We start from the raw sequence: 18,254 nt of genomic DNA, 5'->3' as shown, positions 1-18,254 counted from the left end.
AGCTCAAGCCCCAGTTCAGATTCTACATATAGTGCTTCCATTGGATCAAGCTTCAGCGTTCCAGCTTCTAGTACAGTTAGCAATTCTAAGACCACATTCAGTGCTTCTGGTTTACCAATCTCTAATATTGGCTCAAGTTTCGTTGTTCCAGGTTTGAGTGGTTCAAGCTCAGGCTCTAGTAACTCTGCCTCTCAGTTAAGTGGTTCATCCACTGGTGCTACTTTTGGTACTTTAAGTTCCTCCCCAAGTTTCACTACAACCAGTTCAAAATTCAGTGCTTCCAGCTCATCTCCCTCATTCGGCAGTTCCGGTTTCACTGTTTCTGGCTCGTCTCCAACTTTCGGTAGTGTTAGTAACTCTGTCTCTCAGTTGAGTGGAACCACTACTGGTGCTGCTTTTGGTACTTTAAGTTCGTCGCCAAGTTTCACTGAAACCAGTTCAAAATTCAGTGCTTCCAGCTCATCTCCCTCATTTGGCGGTTCCGGTTTTACTGTTTCCGGTTCCTCGCCAACTTTCGGTGGATTTAAGTCGGCCTCATCTTTTGGTGCTGCCAGTTCAGGATCCTCATCAGGTTATTCCGGTTCCAGCTCTAATTTTGTTGGTTCCAGTTCAAGTCCTAGCTTCGGTTTCGTTGATTCCAACTCGGGTGCTGGTTTTGGTGCTTCCACTTCAGGTTCAGCATACGGTGCCTCCACTTCAGGCTCAAACTACGGTTCTTCTAGCTATGATTCATCATATGGTTCTGTTGGTGCCGCCTCTAACATAGCAACCGGCCGCGGTAATTTGGTTAAGGAATTCTATACATTCACCGCTGACGAAGAAGACTTCTATCAACCTTCGTCATCCAATCAATTGCTCGATAATCTACAACAAAACTTGCGTGTTGTTTTCATTAAGGCTCCCGAAAATGGCGGCTTGGAAGATGCTATTCTTAAAGTAGCCAAACAGATGGCCGAACATAAGACTGCCATTTATGTCCTAACCAAAGAGACTGATCTGTCCGAGTTGGCCAATAAATTGAACACTTCGAATGAAAATGTAAATCACAAACCTGATGTCCACTTTGTTAAATATCGTACTCCCGAAGATGCAGTAATTGCTCAACGTGCCATTCAAGCTGAATACGAAACTATTGGTGGAAAAACTTTGCAATTTGATGGTGGCGTTGTTAAGGCTTTAAATTTCGCCTCAGTGTCTACACCAGCTGGTGCAGATAATCATCAGCATCATCATCATGAACATCATGTTGGTGCTGCTACACAATCAACATATTTGCCAGCTTCAGTCCACCGTAACTAATGATTAAGAAGGGGAATTTAATATAGTTTTTTCGAATGTTTTTTATTATTTATTTATAAGTTGTTCTAATAGTCGAATAAAATGTAGTAAAATGTTAAGTTTGCATTTTTTTAATGGCTGAAGTTAATATTGAGGTGATGTTTTAAAACAAGTTCCATAATTGTTATCGTTCCTTCCGAAATCACTGTTCCTTCAAATCAAACAAGCTACAATCCGTATAAAAACAATGCTTATTAATATAATACGCTCATCTGCGCCCACGCCCAGACTGTGGAGAAAGGTGAACAGACCAAGGACAATTTCTGAGAGCGCCTAGAGTGGGCATATGACCGCTGCCTTGGCATGACATTAAGATTGATCCAGGAGATTTTAATGCTAAAACAAGTAAGAACGGCGTAAATTTCGGCTGGGCCGAGCTTTTTATACCCTCCACCACCACTGTATTGAAATAAATATGAACAATAATATGACAAAATCGATTAGTTTTCTGAGCGACATTTTTGCGAAACATTTCGAAGCTGAAAAACGTCATCTTGTGGTACTTTTATAGCGGCTCTTAAAATAAAGGACGAAAAGGACATTGAAGAAAGCGAGTTAGAAGGTCGAAGTTCTCCACGAAAATAATCCTCATTCGATTTGACTGAAGACATGTCATCTCAAAAGTAAGCTAAAACAACAGTGAACAAAGATACAACGCTAATTCCTGATGGCTTACAGGGTCGCTGGTAAAAACTTCATCACGCCATAACGCGGAAGTTCGACTCACGGCGGATTTGTCCTTCGGGGTTCTTAATACACTCACCAAGGCCTTTCTACCCCAAAAGAAATTTTCCGTGCCCCAGACTTTCACCTCCTTTTTGTTGCACAGTGTAATCACTTTACACTGATAATTTCGTGGTAATTTCCAAAATACCAAATTATATCCACTTCAGATAGAAAATGTAGCAAGACTCTAAAAAAGAGCTCATTGGGTAATACCGGTTCATGTCGTTAGACTAAAACCTACATATACATATGTAAATGGATAGTTTTTTTGCGAGTAAGCTTTCAATCTTCTGGGAACACAAAATTCCAATTAACAACCAACTCGGTAGGAAAATGTGACTAAAATCTTCAACAACTCTTAAATCGGGTGGTAACCTTCCATGGCACGGTGGTTACGCCCGTGGACAAAAATCGAAAAATTGATGGTGACAAATTTGATTGCGATTGAAATAAATATCCTCTGAACATATCAAATTTTTAACATCCATCATTATGTTTGTAAATTTACAGCGGTTATATGCCAAGTTAAGTCGAAGATGTTGTGATTTGTATGTGAGGGCCTTAAAAACGAAAAATACATCCGCAAAGCATTCGTAGCTGATGAGTAAAATTATAAAAAAGTTGGAGAGGTAAATGTGCAATTTTCAAAATGAAACTTATAGGTGATGGCATTGACAATGTTTCAATGACAAAACAAATTCATAATTCTTTTTCTAACTTCATTAAAAATAATTTCTTTATAAATTACATTTTCTGCTATTTTTAATATAATTACTATTAATTTATGTTGAGTTTTACTAATGTTGTGAGCATTTGTGAGTCTCGATCTTTTTAATGTAGGGGATAGACTCCAGTTTACGATTAAAAACAAGTCCAGCTGCCCCCATCTGCCACCCGCTAAGCTATCCCTCTTATACCACGCCTATAAAATCGTCAATATTCCGTTTATATGGGAGCTATACCTAAACATGGACCTATACTCAACATTTTTTGCAAGGAGGTTTACTGATGACTCAGAACCCAAAATTCAAAATTACAGCCAAATCTGTTGAAAAATGTGGGTAAAATCGTCAAAATTTCGAAAATCGGGAGGTACGTTATATATATATATATATATATATATATATATATATATATATATATATGGGTGCTAAACCTAAACGTAGACCGATATTGAAAATTTTTTGCATGGAAGTATTTGGTTCACTCAGAACTCAAAATGCCAAATTACAGCCAAATCAGTTGGAAAATTTCGCTAAAATTGCCAAAATAGCGAAAATCTGAAGGTACATTTATATGGGGGCTACACCTAAACGTGGACCTATATTGACTATTTTTTTCAAGAAGGTAGATTATTCATTCAGAACTCAAAATGCAAAATAACATCCGTATTTGTTGGTAAATTTGGCCAAAATCGTCAAAATACCAAAAATCGGGCGGGACCTTTCTATGGGAGCTATACCCAAATATGGACCTACATCCACTAAAAATGGTTTTCTATCTTTTTGGCTTGTTATAAACCTACGTTTACAATTTTGGAGGCGGTAGCTCGATTAGAACTGTTTTTGGCACTCTTTTCCATACTGTGCATGGGGCCTTAACTTAAACAAATATCGAAAATCTGTGAGTATCATTCTATGGGGGCTATAAGAATAACTATGCTGACAAAATTCAGGTGGAAAATTTTACAACCCCAAACGAAGACTAAATACCAAATATCGGTTAATGTATAAAACACATTTGCATTTCAAAAACGAAAGTTCTAGGACAGAGAAGCCATTCCACAGTCGATACGTCTGAAGAGCTGCTCAACAAACAGCCAAACCAGGTCACGTAATTTGGTGATTGTGGGGGTTCGAGTCCTTGGCTTTCCTTTTTCACCCGCAAAAAATTTCCGATCATCAGGCTTAACTCTAAACGAGAAAATTAATAAATTTCAGCTATTTCGGTGGTATATTGTTCTGAAACCTTTAAAATAAATAAAACGAGATGTACCGTTCTATGGGGTTATATGAAGACGTGGACCTATAACGACAAGTGTACCAGAAAGAGTCCAATTCCGTGTGCTGGCACTAGACTCATTCTGGTAAAATTCCACCAAAGCTCAAAAAAGTTAGCAGCCCTGTAATGATATAATGTTGAAAATTTTGTTCTAATATTGCTTATATTACTAAACGAAGCCTGCGTATCACAGAACCCCTTACACAACACGGTGCGCCTTAACTAACTTTAAATGAAAGGTGCTTACACCATGGAAGTTTTTACAGGTCTTCTTGGAAACCGCAAGTCCTTTCGTAATCAGACTAAAGAAAGTGTTGTAGCAGTAAAAATTCTCTACAAGATAGACCTTAATGACATTTTCGCAGGTTTTAACTGTATAACTGTATAAGGAGTCGATACAGTCAGTGCAGTGTCCCAATTTGAAATTTTATATCTCAAAAAATGTTAAAACCTGCGAAAATGTCATTAAGGTCAATCTTGTAGAGAATTTTTACAGCTACAACACTTTCTTTAGTCTGATTACGAAAGGACTTGCGGTTTCCAACGTCAGTTTTCAGGATTTTGCTTGGAAACGGCAAGTTCCAATTCGATAGGACTTGCCGCTTCCAAGCAAACTCCTGGAAACCTAAGATAAACCTAAAAATGTGAACTTTGTTTAGAACTGTTTATTTAGAAATCCCTCCAGAGATTTTTTTATTTTTGGATTTTTCTCATCTATGAATGTTGTAGTTTTAGAATCCGCAAAAACATCCCAGGTGTAAGCACCTTTAATTTAAAGTTAGTTAGAGCGCACCGTGTATTTAGAGTTCCTAGTGACCAAGAAACGTATACTCCACAAATAATGAACATAACTCCATGTTCCAGTATAGCCCCATTACAACCGTACCTCCCGATTTTCTGTATTTTGTGGATTTTAGCTTAATTTTTTAACCGAACTAGCTCATATTTGGCATTTGAGGTTCTCAATGGTCATGAAAGTTCTCCATGACAAATCGTCAAAATAGGTCAATGTTTTGATAAAGTCCCCATATTACCGTACCTCTCAATTTTGAGTATTTTGATTTTTAGCTAAAATTGTTAACCGAACTGGCTTTAATTTGCCATTTGAGATTCCCAGTAGCCATGAAACTTTTCCGCCAAAAATCCTTAACATAGGTCCATGATTTGGTATAGATTCATATAACGTTACCTCATCTATGAACATTGCTGTTTCAAAATCCGAAAAACTTTCCCTGGTGTAAACGGTTTTCATTTAAGGTTAGTTAAGACGCTCCGTGGATAGCGTTGTTTTATAAGGAGGCTATACAGTAAATGCACTGTCCCAATTTCAGCTTCTATATCTCAAAAATGGTAAAACATAGGAAAAAGTCATAAAGGTCAATATTGTAGATAATTTTGACTGCTCCGAGTACGAAAGGACTTGCGGGTTCCAAGAAAACCTGTAAAAACCTAGAAAACCCTAAAGTTATTAACTTTGACGATTTATTTGAAAATCCCTCCGAAGATTTTTTTGTTTTTTGATTTTTCGCATCTATGACCATAAGCGTGGATTTTTTAAAGAATTTTTACAGCAGCCAAAGAGGACCATAATCGTGGAGTTTTTAAAGAATTTTTACAGCAGCCAAAGATTAACATAAGCGTGGATTTTTTAAAGAATTTTTACAGCAGCCAAAGATTAACATAAGCGTGGACTTTTTAAAGAATTTTTACAGCAGCCAAAGATTAACTTAAGCGTGGATTTTTTAAAGAATTTTTGCTCCAGCTAAAAATTAGCATAAGCGTGGATTTTTTAAAGAATTTTTGCTCCAGCTAAAAATTAACATAAGCGTGGATTTTTTAAAGAATTTTTGCTCCAGCTAAAAATTAACATAAGCGTGGATTTTTTAAAGAATTTTTGCTCCAGCTAAAAATTAACATAAGCGTGGATTTTTTAAAGAATTTTTGCTCCAGTTAAAAATTAACATAAGCGTGTATTTTTTAAGAAATTTTTACAGCAACCAAAGATTAATATAACCGTGTATTTTTTAAAAAATTTTTACAGCAACAAAAGATTAACATAAGCGTGTATTTTTTAAGAAATTTTTACAGCAACCAAAGATTAACATAACCGTGTATTTTTTAAGAAATTTTTACAGCAACAAAAGATTAACATAAGCGTGGATTTTTTAAAGAATTTTTACAGCGGGGATTTTTTACGAAATTTTTATAGCAGCCAAAGATTAACATAAGCATGGATTTTTTAAGAAATTTTAACAGAAGCCAAATATTAACATAAGTCTGGATTTTTTAAAGAATTTTACAGCAGCCAAAGATTAACATAAGCCTGGATTTTTTAAGAATTTTTACAGCGGCCAAAAATTAACATAAGCGTGGATTTTTTTAAGAATTTTTACAGCAGCCAAAGAGGCCAAAGATTAACACAAGCGTGGATTTTTTAGAGAATTTTTACAGCAGCCAAAGAGGCCAAAGATTAACACAAGCGTGGATTTTTTAGAGAATTTTTACAGCAGCCAAAGTGGACCATAAGCTTGTATTTTTTAAAGAATTTTTACAGCAGCCAAAAATTAACATAAGCGTGGATTTTTTAAAGAATTTTTGCTCCAGCTAAAAATTAACATAGGCGTGTATTTTTTAAGAAATTTTTACAGCAGCCAAATATTAACATAAGCGTGTATTTTTTAAGAAATTTTTACAGCAGCCAAATATTAACATAAGCGTGGATTTTTTAAGAAATTTTTACAAAGATTAACATAGCACGCATTTTTTAAAGATTTTTTCCAGCAGCCAAAAAGGACCATTAGCGTGGATTTTTTAAGAAATTTTTACAAAGATTAACATAGCATGAATTTTTTAAAGAATTTTTCAAACAGCCAAAAAGGACCATTAGCGTGGATTTTTTAAGAAATTTTTACAAAGATTAACATAGCATGAATTTTTTAAAGAATTTTTCTAGCAGCCAAAAAGGACCATAAGCGTGGATTTTTTAAGAAATTTTTACAAAGATTAACATAGCATGAATTTTTTAAAGAATTTTTCCAGCAGCCAAAAAGGACCATAAGCGTGGATTTTTAAAGAAATTTTTACAAAGATTAACATAGCATGAATTTTTTAAAGAATTTTTCCAACAGCCAAAAAGGACCATTAGCGTGGATTTTTTAAGAAATTTTTACAAAGATTAACATAGCATGCATTTTTTAAAGAATTTTTCCAGCAGCCAAAAAGGACCATAAGCGTGGATTTTTTAAGTAATTTCTACAGCAGGCAAAGATTGACATAAGCGGGGATTTTTTACGATATTTTTACAGCAGCCAAAGATTAACATAAGCATGGATTTTTTAAGAAATTTTTACAGCAGCCAAATATTAATGTAAGTGTGGTATTTTTAAAGAATTTTACAGCAGCCAAAGATTAACATAAGCCTGGATTTTTTTGTGAATTTTTACAGCGGCCAAAAGTTAACATAAGCGTGGATTTTTTTAAGAAATTTTACAGCAGCCAATGAGGCCAAAGATTAACACAAGCGTTGATTTTTTAGAGAATTTTTACAGCAGCCAAAGAGGCCAAAGATTAACACAAGCGTGGATTTTTTAGAGAATGTTTACAGCAACCAAAGTTGACCATAAGCGTGGTTTTTTAAAGAATTTTTACAGTAGCCAAAAATTAACATAAGCGTGGGTTTTTAAAGACTGTTTACCGCAGCCATTGTGTAAAGAATTGTAACAGCAGCCAAAAAGGACCATAAGCGTGGATTTTTTAAAGAATTTTTACAGCAGCCAAAGAGGACCATAAGCTTGGATTTTTAAAGAATTTTTTCAGTAGCCAAAGAGAATAAAAACCGTAGATTTTTTAAAGAATTTTTACAGCAGCCAAAGATTAACATATTCGCGGATTTTTTAAAGAATTTTTACAGCAGGCAAAGATTAACAAAATCGTGGAGTTTTTAAAAAGGACCATAAGCGTGAATTTTTGAAGAGTTTGTACATAATACGTAAAACTTCCCAGGTGTATGCACGTTTCATTTAAAGTTTTTTAAGACGCACCGTTTTATCACCTTATAATTAAGATTTTATGTAATCTTATGTAGAAACTCATCACACTATGATACAGGGATATGAAGTCGTAAAAAAAGTCATAACACTAATGTACACATTAAGCAACTCAACCTCGGCAGTCCCAAACTTTACTGATACCCATATTTTTAGGAAAGCAACTCCTGCTCCTCCGTTTCTTGCTGACTTATGGCGAGCATTATGTTCTTTGGACTCATACAATCGAACGTTTCGCTGAATATGTCACGGAGACCGTTGCAATTGAATTGAAGGAGACTTGCGGAGACTGTGAGGTGTATCATACTCCGACGAAGAATCTGACTACGAATTTGGAGACACGCTGGGAGATGCTCTGGCGCTTACATAACTACTATTGCAGTAGTCCTGGAGGCGGGTAAGACCAGAGCAACCTCGAAAGTTGCTCAACTATGTTGGCATGTGGTGTATGCGGATTTGGCAAACGGAACAGAGCAGTGGCCTGTGGTTCTTCTTTACATTTGGTGTTAAGTGCTACGTTTGTTGTTACTGGGGAGATTGCGGGGTGCCTCATATTCCGGCGATGACCATGATTCTGACTATGATGTTGGAGACACGCTGGGAGCTGATCTGGTGCAGCAACCACTCCCACGTCTTTCAGACTCATCAGTTCCTAAGAAAATCTATTCTCTTTGAAAACAGGACAATTAACACGCATAAACAGTTTTAATATCGTTGACAAGACAGCGGTCATATATAAGCTCTATCTATGTACACTATTGTATCATTGACCAGCTTCTCCTTTTGTTCGTTTGGGATGTGAAAAGAAATAGATTTTATCGGTATCAGCTTCCTGTAGGATGGTAATATCGTTTTCGAGTTTTCCAACCAAGTATATTAGCAGAAAATGAATTTTTACTTGTCTCCTTTGTTCTGGCTTATGCTATGACCAAGTTTATATGTTAAACGTTCATTGGAGAAAATATGTATATCAACTTACCCATGGTTTTCGTTAAAGATGTAATACCCCTTAGGAGTTTTTCGAATATTTTTCATTTTTATTTTTTTCGATTAGGAATTAAACAAACATAACAACAACAATAACGTAATCATTTACAAACGGAACAATCGTAAAACAGAAGCTGGCAAATACGTAGAACCAACATTACCCATTGTGATTATCATAGCTTCATGATCATTTGTAGCAGCAGTAGCAGCGGGTTGAGCAATGGGAGCTTTGGAAGCAAAATTCAATGAAGAAGCCACACCATCAAAATGTTGTGTGGGACCACCCAATGCTTCATATTCAGCTTGAATGGCATGTTGAGCATGAATAGCATCTTCAGCGGTACGATATTTCACGAAGTGGACTTCAGGCTTATGATGTACATTGTCATTGACGGCATTCAATTTATTGCTCAATTCAGAGAGATCAGCTTGTTTGGTCAGAACATAGATGTTGGTTTTTTGTTCAGCAGATTGTTTAGCCAAACTAATGACAGCATTTTCCAGACCATTGTTTTCGGGACCTTTGATGAAAATTACACGGATACCTTGTTTAATGGAGTTTTCCAATTGAGTTGTGGCAGCAGGTTGAGCGAAATCTTCTTCGGCGGCAGAAAATGTATAGAATTCCTTTTCAATACCACCATCACTGGGCAAGGATTGGACTGAATTGGATGCAGCTTCATAATTGGCTTGTGATGTTGTGTAGTCAGAAGGAGCAGAAGCAGAGGCAAAGGACGTTTGACCTGAGCTAGTATCCACAAATGAAGCACCGCCAGCGTTTCCAGTTTCAATAGCAGCATAATTTTCAGAATTATCCAAGCCACCAAAAGAACCAAATCCTGATCTAATATCAATCGAAGAAGGACCATGGCTTCCACTCACAAAAGAGGATTCTACATTTGAAGCTGCTCCCACATCAGCTCCACCAGGTGGTATATAACTGCGATCCACCGGATGGTAATCGGGACCCAAATGATCAGCACAGGCCACGGCCATAAGGCAACCGAGTATGATGATGGTACGCATTTCCTTTACGTTTGTTCTAATATCGTCTTAGAAGTTATTGTGAGACTTGAATGATTCAAAGCTGACATCGAATTTACTTTTATACATTCGAATAAAAAATCATCTACATGACTTATTACCAGTTTGAATAATGGCCTAATAAAATATTCATTGATCGCATTCAGATTCTAGCTAATATTTCCTAGCAAAAAAGAGATTGTTGTGACATTGTGCTTAGGTTCCTCAACTAATCAAATTTATTGTTTTATTTGCTAGTCAAATCTTCCTAGGCACGCTCGTGGGAATCTTTTTTTCAAATAGTTTTTTAATATTGTCCACACACAAAATGAACGGAAATAAATTAATTTGATTGAAATTTATGTTTGTTTTGCAACACTAAATTTTAGCCACTTTATTTTTTATAACAAATCCATTGAGAAGATTCTCAGGTGAACATAAACATTTTAATGTATTTTAAATAGAATGCACAGAAGCTGCACATATTTGGAAATGTTTGTGCATCGACTTTTAAATCAAATCAAAACTCTAAGCTTTATATATCCGTTCCATTTTTTTCGAAGCCGGCTGCTATACCTCAATCACGAGATTGTCACAAAAAATAAATAAATCGCGTGAAACCTTATACAATTTGGATCTACACACATTGTACGAGTACTTACATTTTTATTATATTTTTCCATAAATGTTAATTGTTCTATAGATCTTTTGAATAAAAATAATTAAAAAAAATAAGCAACAGTGTTTTATTTATAAATGCACAAAAATCTAGAAAAAAAAATTTTCGCTTAGCTACAATTGCTCAAATAAAACGCTTGCCGCTTAATTTTGTCACCATTTTTTTATTTAAATGCAAGCGATTTATTTCAGAGATTCGATCATGAAGAAGAATATACTGCTTGATGCTAAGCGAAAAATTATTTTTTAGCTTTTTGTGCATTTATAAATAAACTACTACTGTGCATTTATAAATAATTTTTGTCCGATTTTGAAGCGGCTCTATGGGTAAAGTTTAGGTTTACGACAAAGAAGAAGGCTGCAATTTAACATAAAGACTAGATAATATTTAGCGGATCCATTTGACCAAAACTTTTGTGTGAAAAGTGGTAAAATTTTAAGTGTAATGACAATATTTTTATTGCTGGAAGACATGTTCCTCCCACGAAAGTTATATTTGAAAGGGAAACTGTTGACCTTTCCGTTGTCACAAATTATGTTTATGCACGTGGTCAGATAACAGAGTTACAGCATACTTTACAGAGGGATCCCACAGTTTAAATTTTGCAGTCAAGCCAAATCTCGCAGTTACAGTTCAATACTGATAAATATTTGCACGAAGTGAGGGTTTTGCTCAAGGAAAATGTCAATCATCGTGGATAATAATAGGATAGTATTTAGCGGCTAAAATTTGCCATAATTATACCCTACACCACTATGTGGAAAGGGTATTATTAGTTTGTTTTGTTAAAAATTCATATAACACCGCGAAATATTCGTCGGAGACCCCCAATGTGGTATACCAATCTTCATATCTCGGCGAGATAAAGCGATTTTGAGATGTGTGTCCGTCTGTCCATTATAAATTGTAATCAAACTCCATGCCGCAAATATGGACCGATCGTCACAAAATTTGGTATGGAGGTAGGTTTCACATCAGAATAGATCGCTATTTTAATGGGTGATGATCGTGAAATATTTAGCGGGTGAAATGGACCAAAAACATAATTTTTATCCGATTTTGTAGCTGCTCTTTAGGTCGCAATAATAGTCCGATCGTCTCGAAATTTTAAATAAGGTAAGAGTATATGGCAAAAAAGAAGCTTGCAGTTTGAGATGGCGATCAGATAATATTTAGAGGGTTCAATGGACCACAACTTTGGTGTGAAAATTGTGAAAATATTTTAATGTACAGTTTATATTTTTGTTCCTGAAAGACAAGATTGGCTGATTTTCCTATGTTTTACCATTTTTGAGATGTAGAAGTTCTGATCAAACTTTCCGATTTTTTTCTTAGGCTTTCAGGATTTAGCTTGCAAACTGGGAATAAAGAAAATATTGTAGCAGAGAAAATTCTCTACAAGATTGGCTTTTGTAATTTTTTCCTAGGCTGTACCATTTTTGTCATATATAATTTTAATATGAGAATTTGCCGTCATTACATTGTTTTATAAGGAGGCGATAAAGTCAATACATTGTCCCAATTTGAACTTATATATCTCAATAAAAGTAACATCTACGAAAAATCCATAAAGGCCAATCTTGTAGAGAATTTGCATAGCTACAATATCTGTCTTAGTCCGATTTAGATAGGATTTGCGTTTTTCAAGCAAAATCGTTAAAACCTAAACAACCCTTAAAAATTCCTTCTTGAATCGCGATTTTTTTTAAAAGGCGCTCCGGCGATTTTTTTAGTTTTTTGATTTTTCTCATCTATGAACATTGTTGTTTCAGAATCCGCAAAAACTTCCGAGGTGTACGCACCTTCCATTTAAATTTGCTTTAAGAGCACCGTGCTAGGCGTGCAGCTCAACAAACGTAATTTGTATACCCTACACCACAATGTGGAAAGGGTATTATAAGTTTGTTTTGTTAAAAATGCATATAACACCGCGAAATATTCGTCGGAGACCCCCAATGTGGTATACCAATCTTCATATCTCGGCGAGATAAAGCGATTTTGAGATGTGTGTCCGTCCGTCCGTCCGTGTGTCCGTCTGTCCATTATAAACTGTAATCAAACTCCAGGCCGCAAATATGGACCGATCGTCACAAAATTTGGTATGGAGGTAGGTTTCACATCAGAATAGATCGCTATTTTAATGGGTGATGATCGTGATATATTTAGCGGGTGAAATGGACCAAAAACATAATTTTTATCCGATTTTGTAGCTACTCTTTAGGTCGCAATAATAGTCCGATCGCCTCGAAATTTTAAATAAGGTAAGAGTATATGGCAAAAAAGAAGCTTGCAGTTTGAGATGGCGATCAGATAATATTTAGAGGGTTCAATGGACCACAACTTTGGTATGAAAATTGTGAAAATATTTTAATATACAGTTTATATTTTTGTTCCTGAAAGACATATTCTTCCCTCGTGAGTTATAATTGAAAGACGATCTCTTGACCTTTCCATTGATGTCAATTATGTTTATGTATGTGATCAGATAACGGAGTTACAGCCTAATATATCCAGTTTTTTGTTTGCAGTGTAATCATAATGATGATGATCTGATATTATTTAGCGGGTGACATAGACCATTACTTTTGTATGAAAAATATCCAAATTTAATTTTTTGTCCATATTTTAAATCCAGGAGGGCACATACCGGCAAAGTAGCCTACATGTGTAAAAATAACTACTGACCTTTCTCCTGATGCAAAGTGCAAAATGTGTCTACTAGATAACGGGCCTACTGCCTAATATATAATGGGTTTTGTTTAGAGAACCACAATATCCTCCCATGCTACAAATTGTCTCTATCATGAATGAGAAATGTTCAGTTCAGTTGTCAAATTGGATTTTTTTATACAAATATTACAACATGGGGTCGCCTCGCCACCAATTTTTACTTCAGGATTTAGGGTAAAGGTGATACAAACAAAATAGGACCAAAGATGTGTCTCATCGAAATATTGGTTTTAGACCCCAAGTATGTTTGAACGAAATTCGTTTAGACAATTTGGAGTCGATTTAGCCCTATCCGTTCATCTGTCTCTCTTACTGTCTAACTGGCTAGTGCGGACGAAAACTACCGAACGGATCTACCGATTCGAACCAAATTTTATACTTCGTAATATTTTGCCCAAACGTAGTTTAAGTTGGAATATAGGCAATATAGGTACACACCTCCCCCACAAAAGTTAATTTTTTTTTCGAAAAATTGTGTGAGGGATAACTGGCGACGTAAGCAATCGATCGATAGTTGGGGTAAGACAATATCCGTCGCAGAAAAAAATTCGGAAAAGTGAAATTTAAGAGTCCTCTCGAATCGTTTTGAATTTTTTTCAGCAGATTTTCCTTGCGGTCCCATTTGCGATGGTACAATTGCAATGGCAAGTTCATACTTCCAGAGATTTTGGCCGAAAAGCTCCAAGAAACCCTGAAAAACAAACAAGAAACGTAAATAAAATGGCAAATCCGCAAAGTAACTCTCAAGGGGATTTTCTGATTGGTCCAAATTTTACACATCGTATTATTTCATCCAGTCATGTATCATTGGAATGTGGACTATATCGGTCCCGTCCTTCGAATACCTCCCTCACAAAATTTGGGAAAAGTGCTGTTTGAGGACTCGTATCGGGTCTATTGGAATATTTTTGAGGAAGGTACAATTTTTCCGGATAAGTCCATACTTCCTGAGATAATGGTCCAAAAGTTCCAAAAACCCATGCCGGCTCCAATTAAAATTACAAATCCGAAAAATAATTCTCAAACTTTTTCAAAAATCAGAAGTTAGTTTACTAAAATTGATTTGGTATTGCCCCTCATTACGATACCTACAGATTCCACGTATTTTGAAGCAAACCCTTTATACAAAATCAATATATTTTTATACGGCATAATTATTGTGTTTGTTTCTTTTTTTGGTCAGAGGCTGAGGGAATAGCTGACTTATACTATCTTTTTTGGTGTGTAATTGAATATGAATAATTTTGGGATTTATAAATTTGTTTGCATGCTAATTATTTGAATTTCTATTCATTATTAGTTACTTCTACCGGTATCTATATATATAAAATTGAAATTTGTTTGTCTGTCTGTTTGTTTGTTTGTTTGTGCCTTATAGACTCGAAAACCGCTGAACAGATCTTACTGAAATGTTAAGGGTACATTGCTACATGGCCTGGAATGAAAATAGGCTATATCATTTTTTGAAATTTAGCGTTGATCTGGAGATATAGCATCAAAACCGGAGGTACCTCCAAAAAATTTAGATTTTGTATGCAAATATCTTTAGAACTATTACAGATACAATCTCCAAATTTTGTACGTGTGACGGAATTTGGTGTAGAAATAAAATTACTAAATTTTATTCAAATCGGTTCAGATTTGGATATAGCTCCCACATACATATATTTTCGGCCGATTTCCTTATTTTATGTACCAAACATGCTATTCATGTCCAATTTCAATGAAATTTGGAATGTGTGGCGGAATTTGTTTTAGAAATAAATGTGCCAAATTATATCGAGTTTGGTTCAGATTTGGATATAGCTCCCATCTACATATATTTTGGGCCGATTTCCTTATTTTATGCACCAAACACGCTATATATGTCCTATTTCGCTGAAATTTAGAATGTGTGTTGGATATTGGCCTAGAAATATATGTGCTAATTTATATCGAAATCGGTTCAGATTTGGATATAGCTCCTATATATATTTTCTGCCGATTTCATGTATTTGAGGCACCATATACGCTATTTATATCCAATTTCAATAAAATTTGGAACGTGTGACTGAACTTGGTCTAGAAATAAATGTGGCAAATTATATCGAAATCGGTTCAGATTTTGTATATTTTTGTATATATTTTCGGCTGATTTCCTGTTTTTGATGCACCAAACTCGCAATATACATATGTCCAATTTCTCTGAAATTTGGAATGCGTAACGAGATTGGTCTAGATATAAATGTACCAAATTATATCGAAATCGGTTCAGATTTTTATATTGCTCCTATATATATTTTCGGCCGATTTTCTGTATTTGATGCATCAAACACGCTATATGTGTCCAACGTCGCTGAAATTTGGGATGTCTGACGGGATTTGTTCCAAAAATATATGTGCCAAATTATATCGAAATCGGTTCAGATTTTTATATTGCTCCTATATATATTTTCGGCCGATTTTCTGTATTTGATGCATCAAACACGCTATATGTGTCCAACGTCGCTGAAATTTGGGATGTCTGACGGGATTTGTTCCAAAAATAAATGTGCCAAATTATATCGAGATCGGTTCAGATTTGGAACACTTTATATGTCCAATTTCACTGAAATCTGGAAAGCGTGACGGAATTCGTTCTGGAAATAAATGCGACAAATTATATCGAAATCGGTTCAGATTTGAATATAGATCCCATATATATTTTCGGCTGATTTTCTGTATGTTCAATTTCAATGAAATTTGGAATGTGAGACGGGATTTGGTCTAAAAATAAATTTGACAAATTATATCGAGATCGGTTCATATAGGATTATAGCTCTCATATACATTTTCGATCGATTTCATGTTTTTGTTACGTATTGACCAAGGCTACAGCTATTAAGTATCATATCTTTTAGAGACTTTATATTTATTTATTTAATAATATTAATATTATAGTAAATATAATATCAATATGAAAAAGATACTAGCATTGGCTGCAGAGGCCATCAGCTAGACTTTATAAATTTATGTTTTATTATGATATATCTAAATCATTAGGAATACTTATAGGCTGAAAGGCTCTCGGAGGAGTGTTACCTCCTGAAACATACAAAACTACCATAGTAGTAGCTTCATAACAACCCTAAATAAATATATAACGCCTTGATATTTCCTATATTTATTTGTTAAAATATTAAAAACGTTAATATAATTATGTATTCCATTATATTTTATAGCAGTCGGGGCAGCAAAGCGCACCCGGTTCAGCTAGTAAAATATATTTTTGATATCACAATATATACCCACAATAAACTACTTTCGAAATACATCCATATTTACATTAGGCAATTTTCCTTGCGACAATTGTCAGTTTGATGGAGAGAGGGGTGAGATATTTGGTAACCCCTTGTCTCTCAACACCCTCTCTCACCTACGAAGTGACAATTGCCGCAAGGAAAATCGCCTAATGTATATATGGACTACCCTGAAAAGTGCAAAACTGCGTGCATTATTAAACACATGTGAGGTACAAGTTCACAATTTTTGGACGAAAGATCTTCAATAAACTCACAATTTTCCAAATTATCAAATATCAGAGACATAGCAAATTGCATTGTATATATATTTATTTTAGGTGTTTTCCGCAAAGAAACCTGACATTCAAAGACAATTTGAAGAGGTAGCAGGTAGGGCTAATCAATGTGAATTTTCCAATTTTTCGAATATTTTTTAGAAATTTATAATTTATATAACTGTTCCAAAAACATCCCATTTGGGACAACGGAGACTTCTCTTATATCAATGGATTCATATGAGGTTATTGATATGTGACCTAGTTTTTATAGCCGAGTCCTAACGGCGTGTCTTAAGATGCTGTAAAGACGTTTTTCATGGCTGAAATACTCAGGAAATATCGTCAACATTACTAAGGGGTATTTTGCCACCGTTGAAAATTTGATGTGGCCAGGCGTGGGAATCCAACCTGGACATTCAGCGTGTAAGTCTGTTGCACATAGCTTATTCCTAGAGGTTGTGGTGTAGGGTATCACATGATCGGTTCCGTCCGATTATAGCCTTTGCTCACTTGTTTTACAATATTTTTTTAAGAAAAGTACAAGACTTTTTTAACAGATATTTTTTAATGAGGAAAAGCGCATTTTGATCTATCTTCGGTAATTTTTTATTGAAGAATATCGCATAGTTTTGTGGCAAATGGCAATCTACGAGATACTGTTTAAAAAAACGCCTTGCGTTGTCCGCTCTAATCTATCTAATAATCTTGTCTTTAGACGAGGGAATTGGAAAAATATTAATTAAAACAAGCAAAAAAGCGTTAAGTTCGGCCGGGACGAACTTTTCATACCCTCCACCATAAAATATTCTGAACTAAAATGGAATAATTAGTTTTCATTCCTGTCCCCAACTTAAAGTGGGTACGTTAAAATGTCAGATAATGTACATAAAATGTTTCATTCGGTAGGCCCTTTTTTCTGGTGCCTACATCTAACTATGTATGTTGACAATTTTTGGTGGGCTAGAAATTGGAAGGTACCCTTATATAGGGGTTATAATAAAACATGGACATATGTTGACAGTTTTTGATGGGAGCCTTTAATGTCAAATAACTCCTAATTCGGTTAAAAATTGTAGCTAGAATCCTCAAAATACCGAAAATCGGTACATAACGTGGGAACTTCAAATGTCATTAACAGCTAGTTCGGAGGTATGTCGGCTATACCAAAATATGAACTGAAATGAAC

General features: G+C 35.2%; 1 protein-coding gene across 1 annotated transcript; it reads right to left on the bottom strand.

The window, feature by feature from the left end:
- Window positions 1–9,203: 9,203 nt before the first annotated feature.
- LOC141389992 (uncharacterized) lies at window positions 9,204–10,124 on the bottom strand. The gene has a single exon (XM_073962380.1). The coding sequence runs from the start codon at window positions 10,122–10,124 to the stop codon at window positions 9,204–9,206; it is 921 nt and encodes a 306-aa protein (XP_073818481.1).
- Window positions 10,125–18,254: the final 8,130 nt, after the last annotated feature.

The sequence above is a fragment of the Musca autumnalis genome, unplaced genomic scaffold, assembly GCF_047663935.1.
Source record: "Musca autumnalis isolate F117 unplaced genomic scaffold, ASM4766393v1 scaffold_1, whole genome shotgun sequence".
Lineage (NCBI taxonomy): Eukaryota > Metazoa > Arthropoda > Insecta > Diptera > Muscidae > Musca > Musca autumnalis.
The sequence above is the reverse complement of the archived record's forward strand: the minus strand, read 5'-3'. Positions and strand labels throughout refer to the sequence as shown.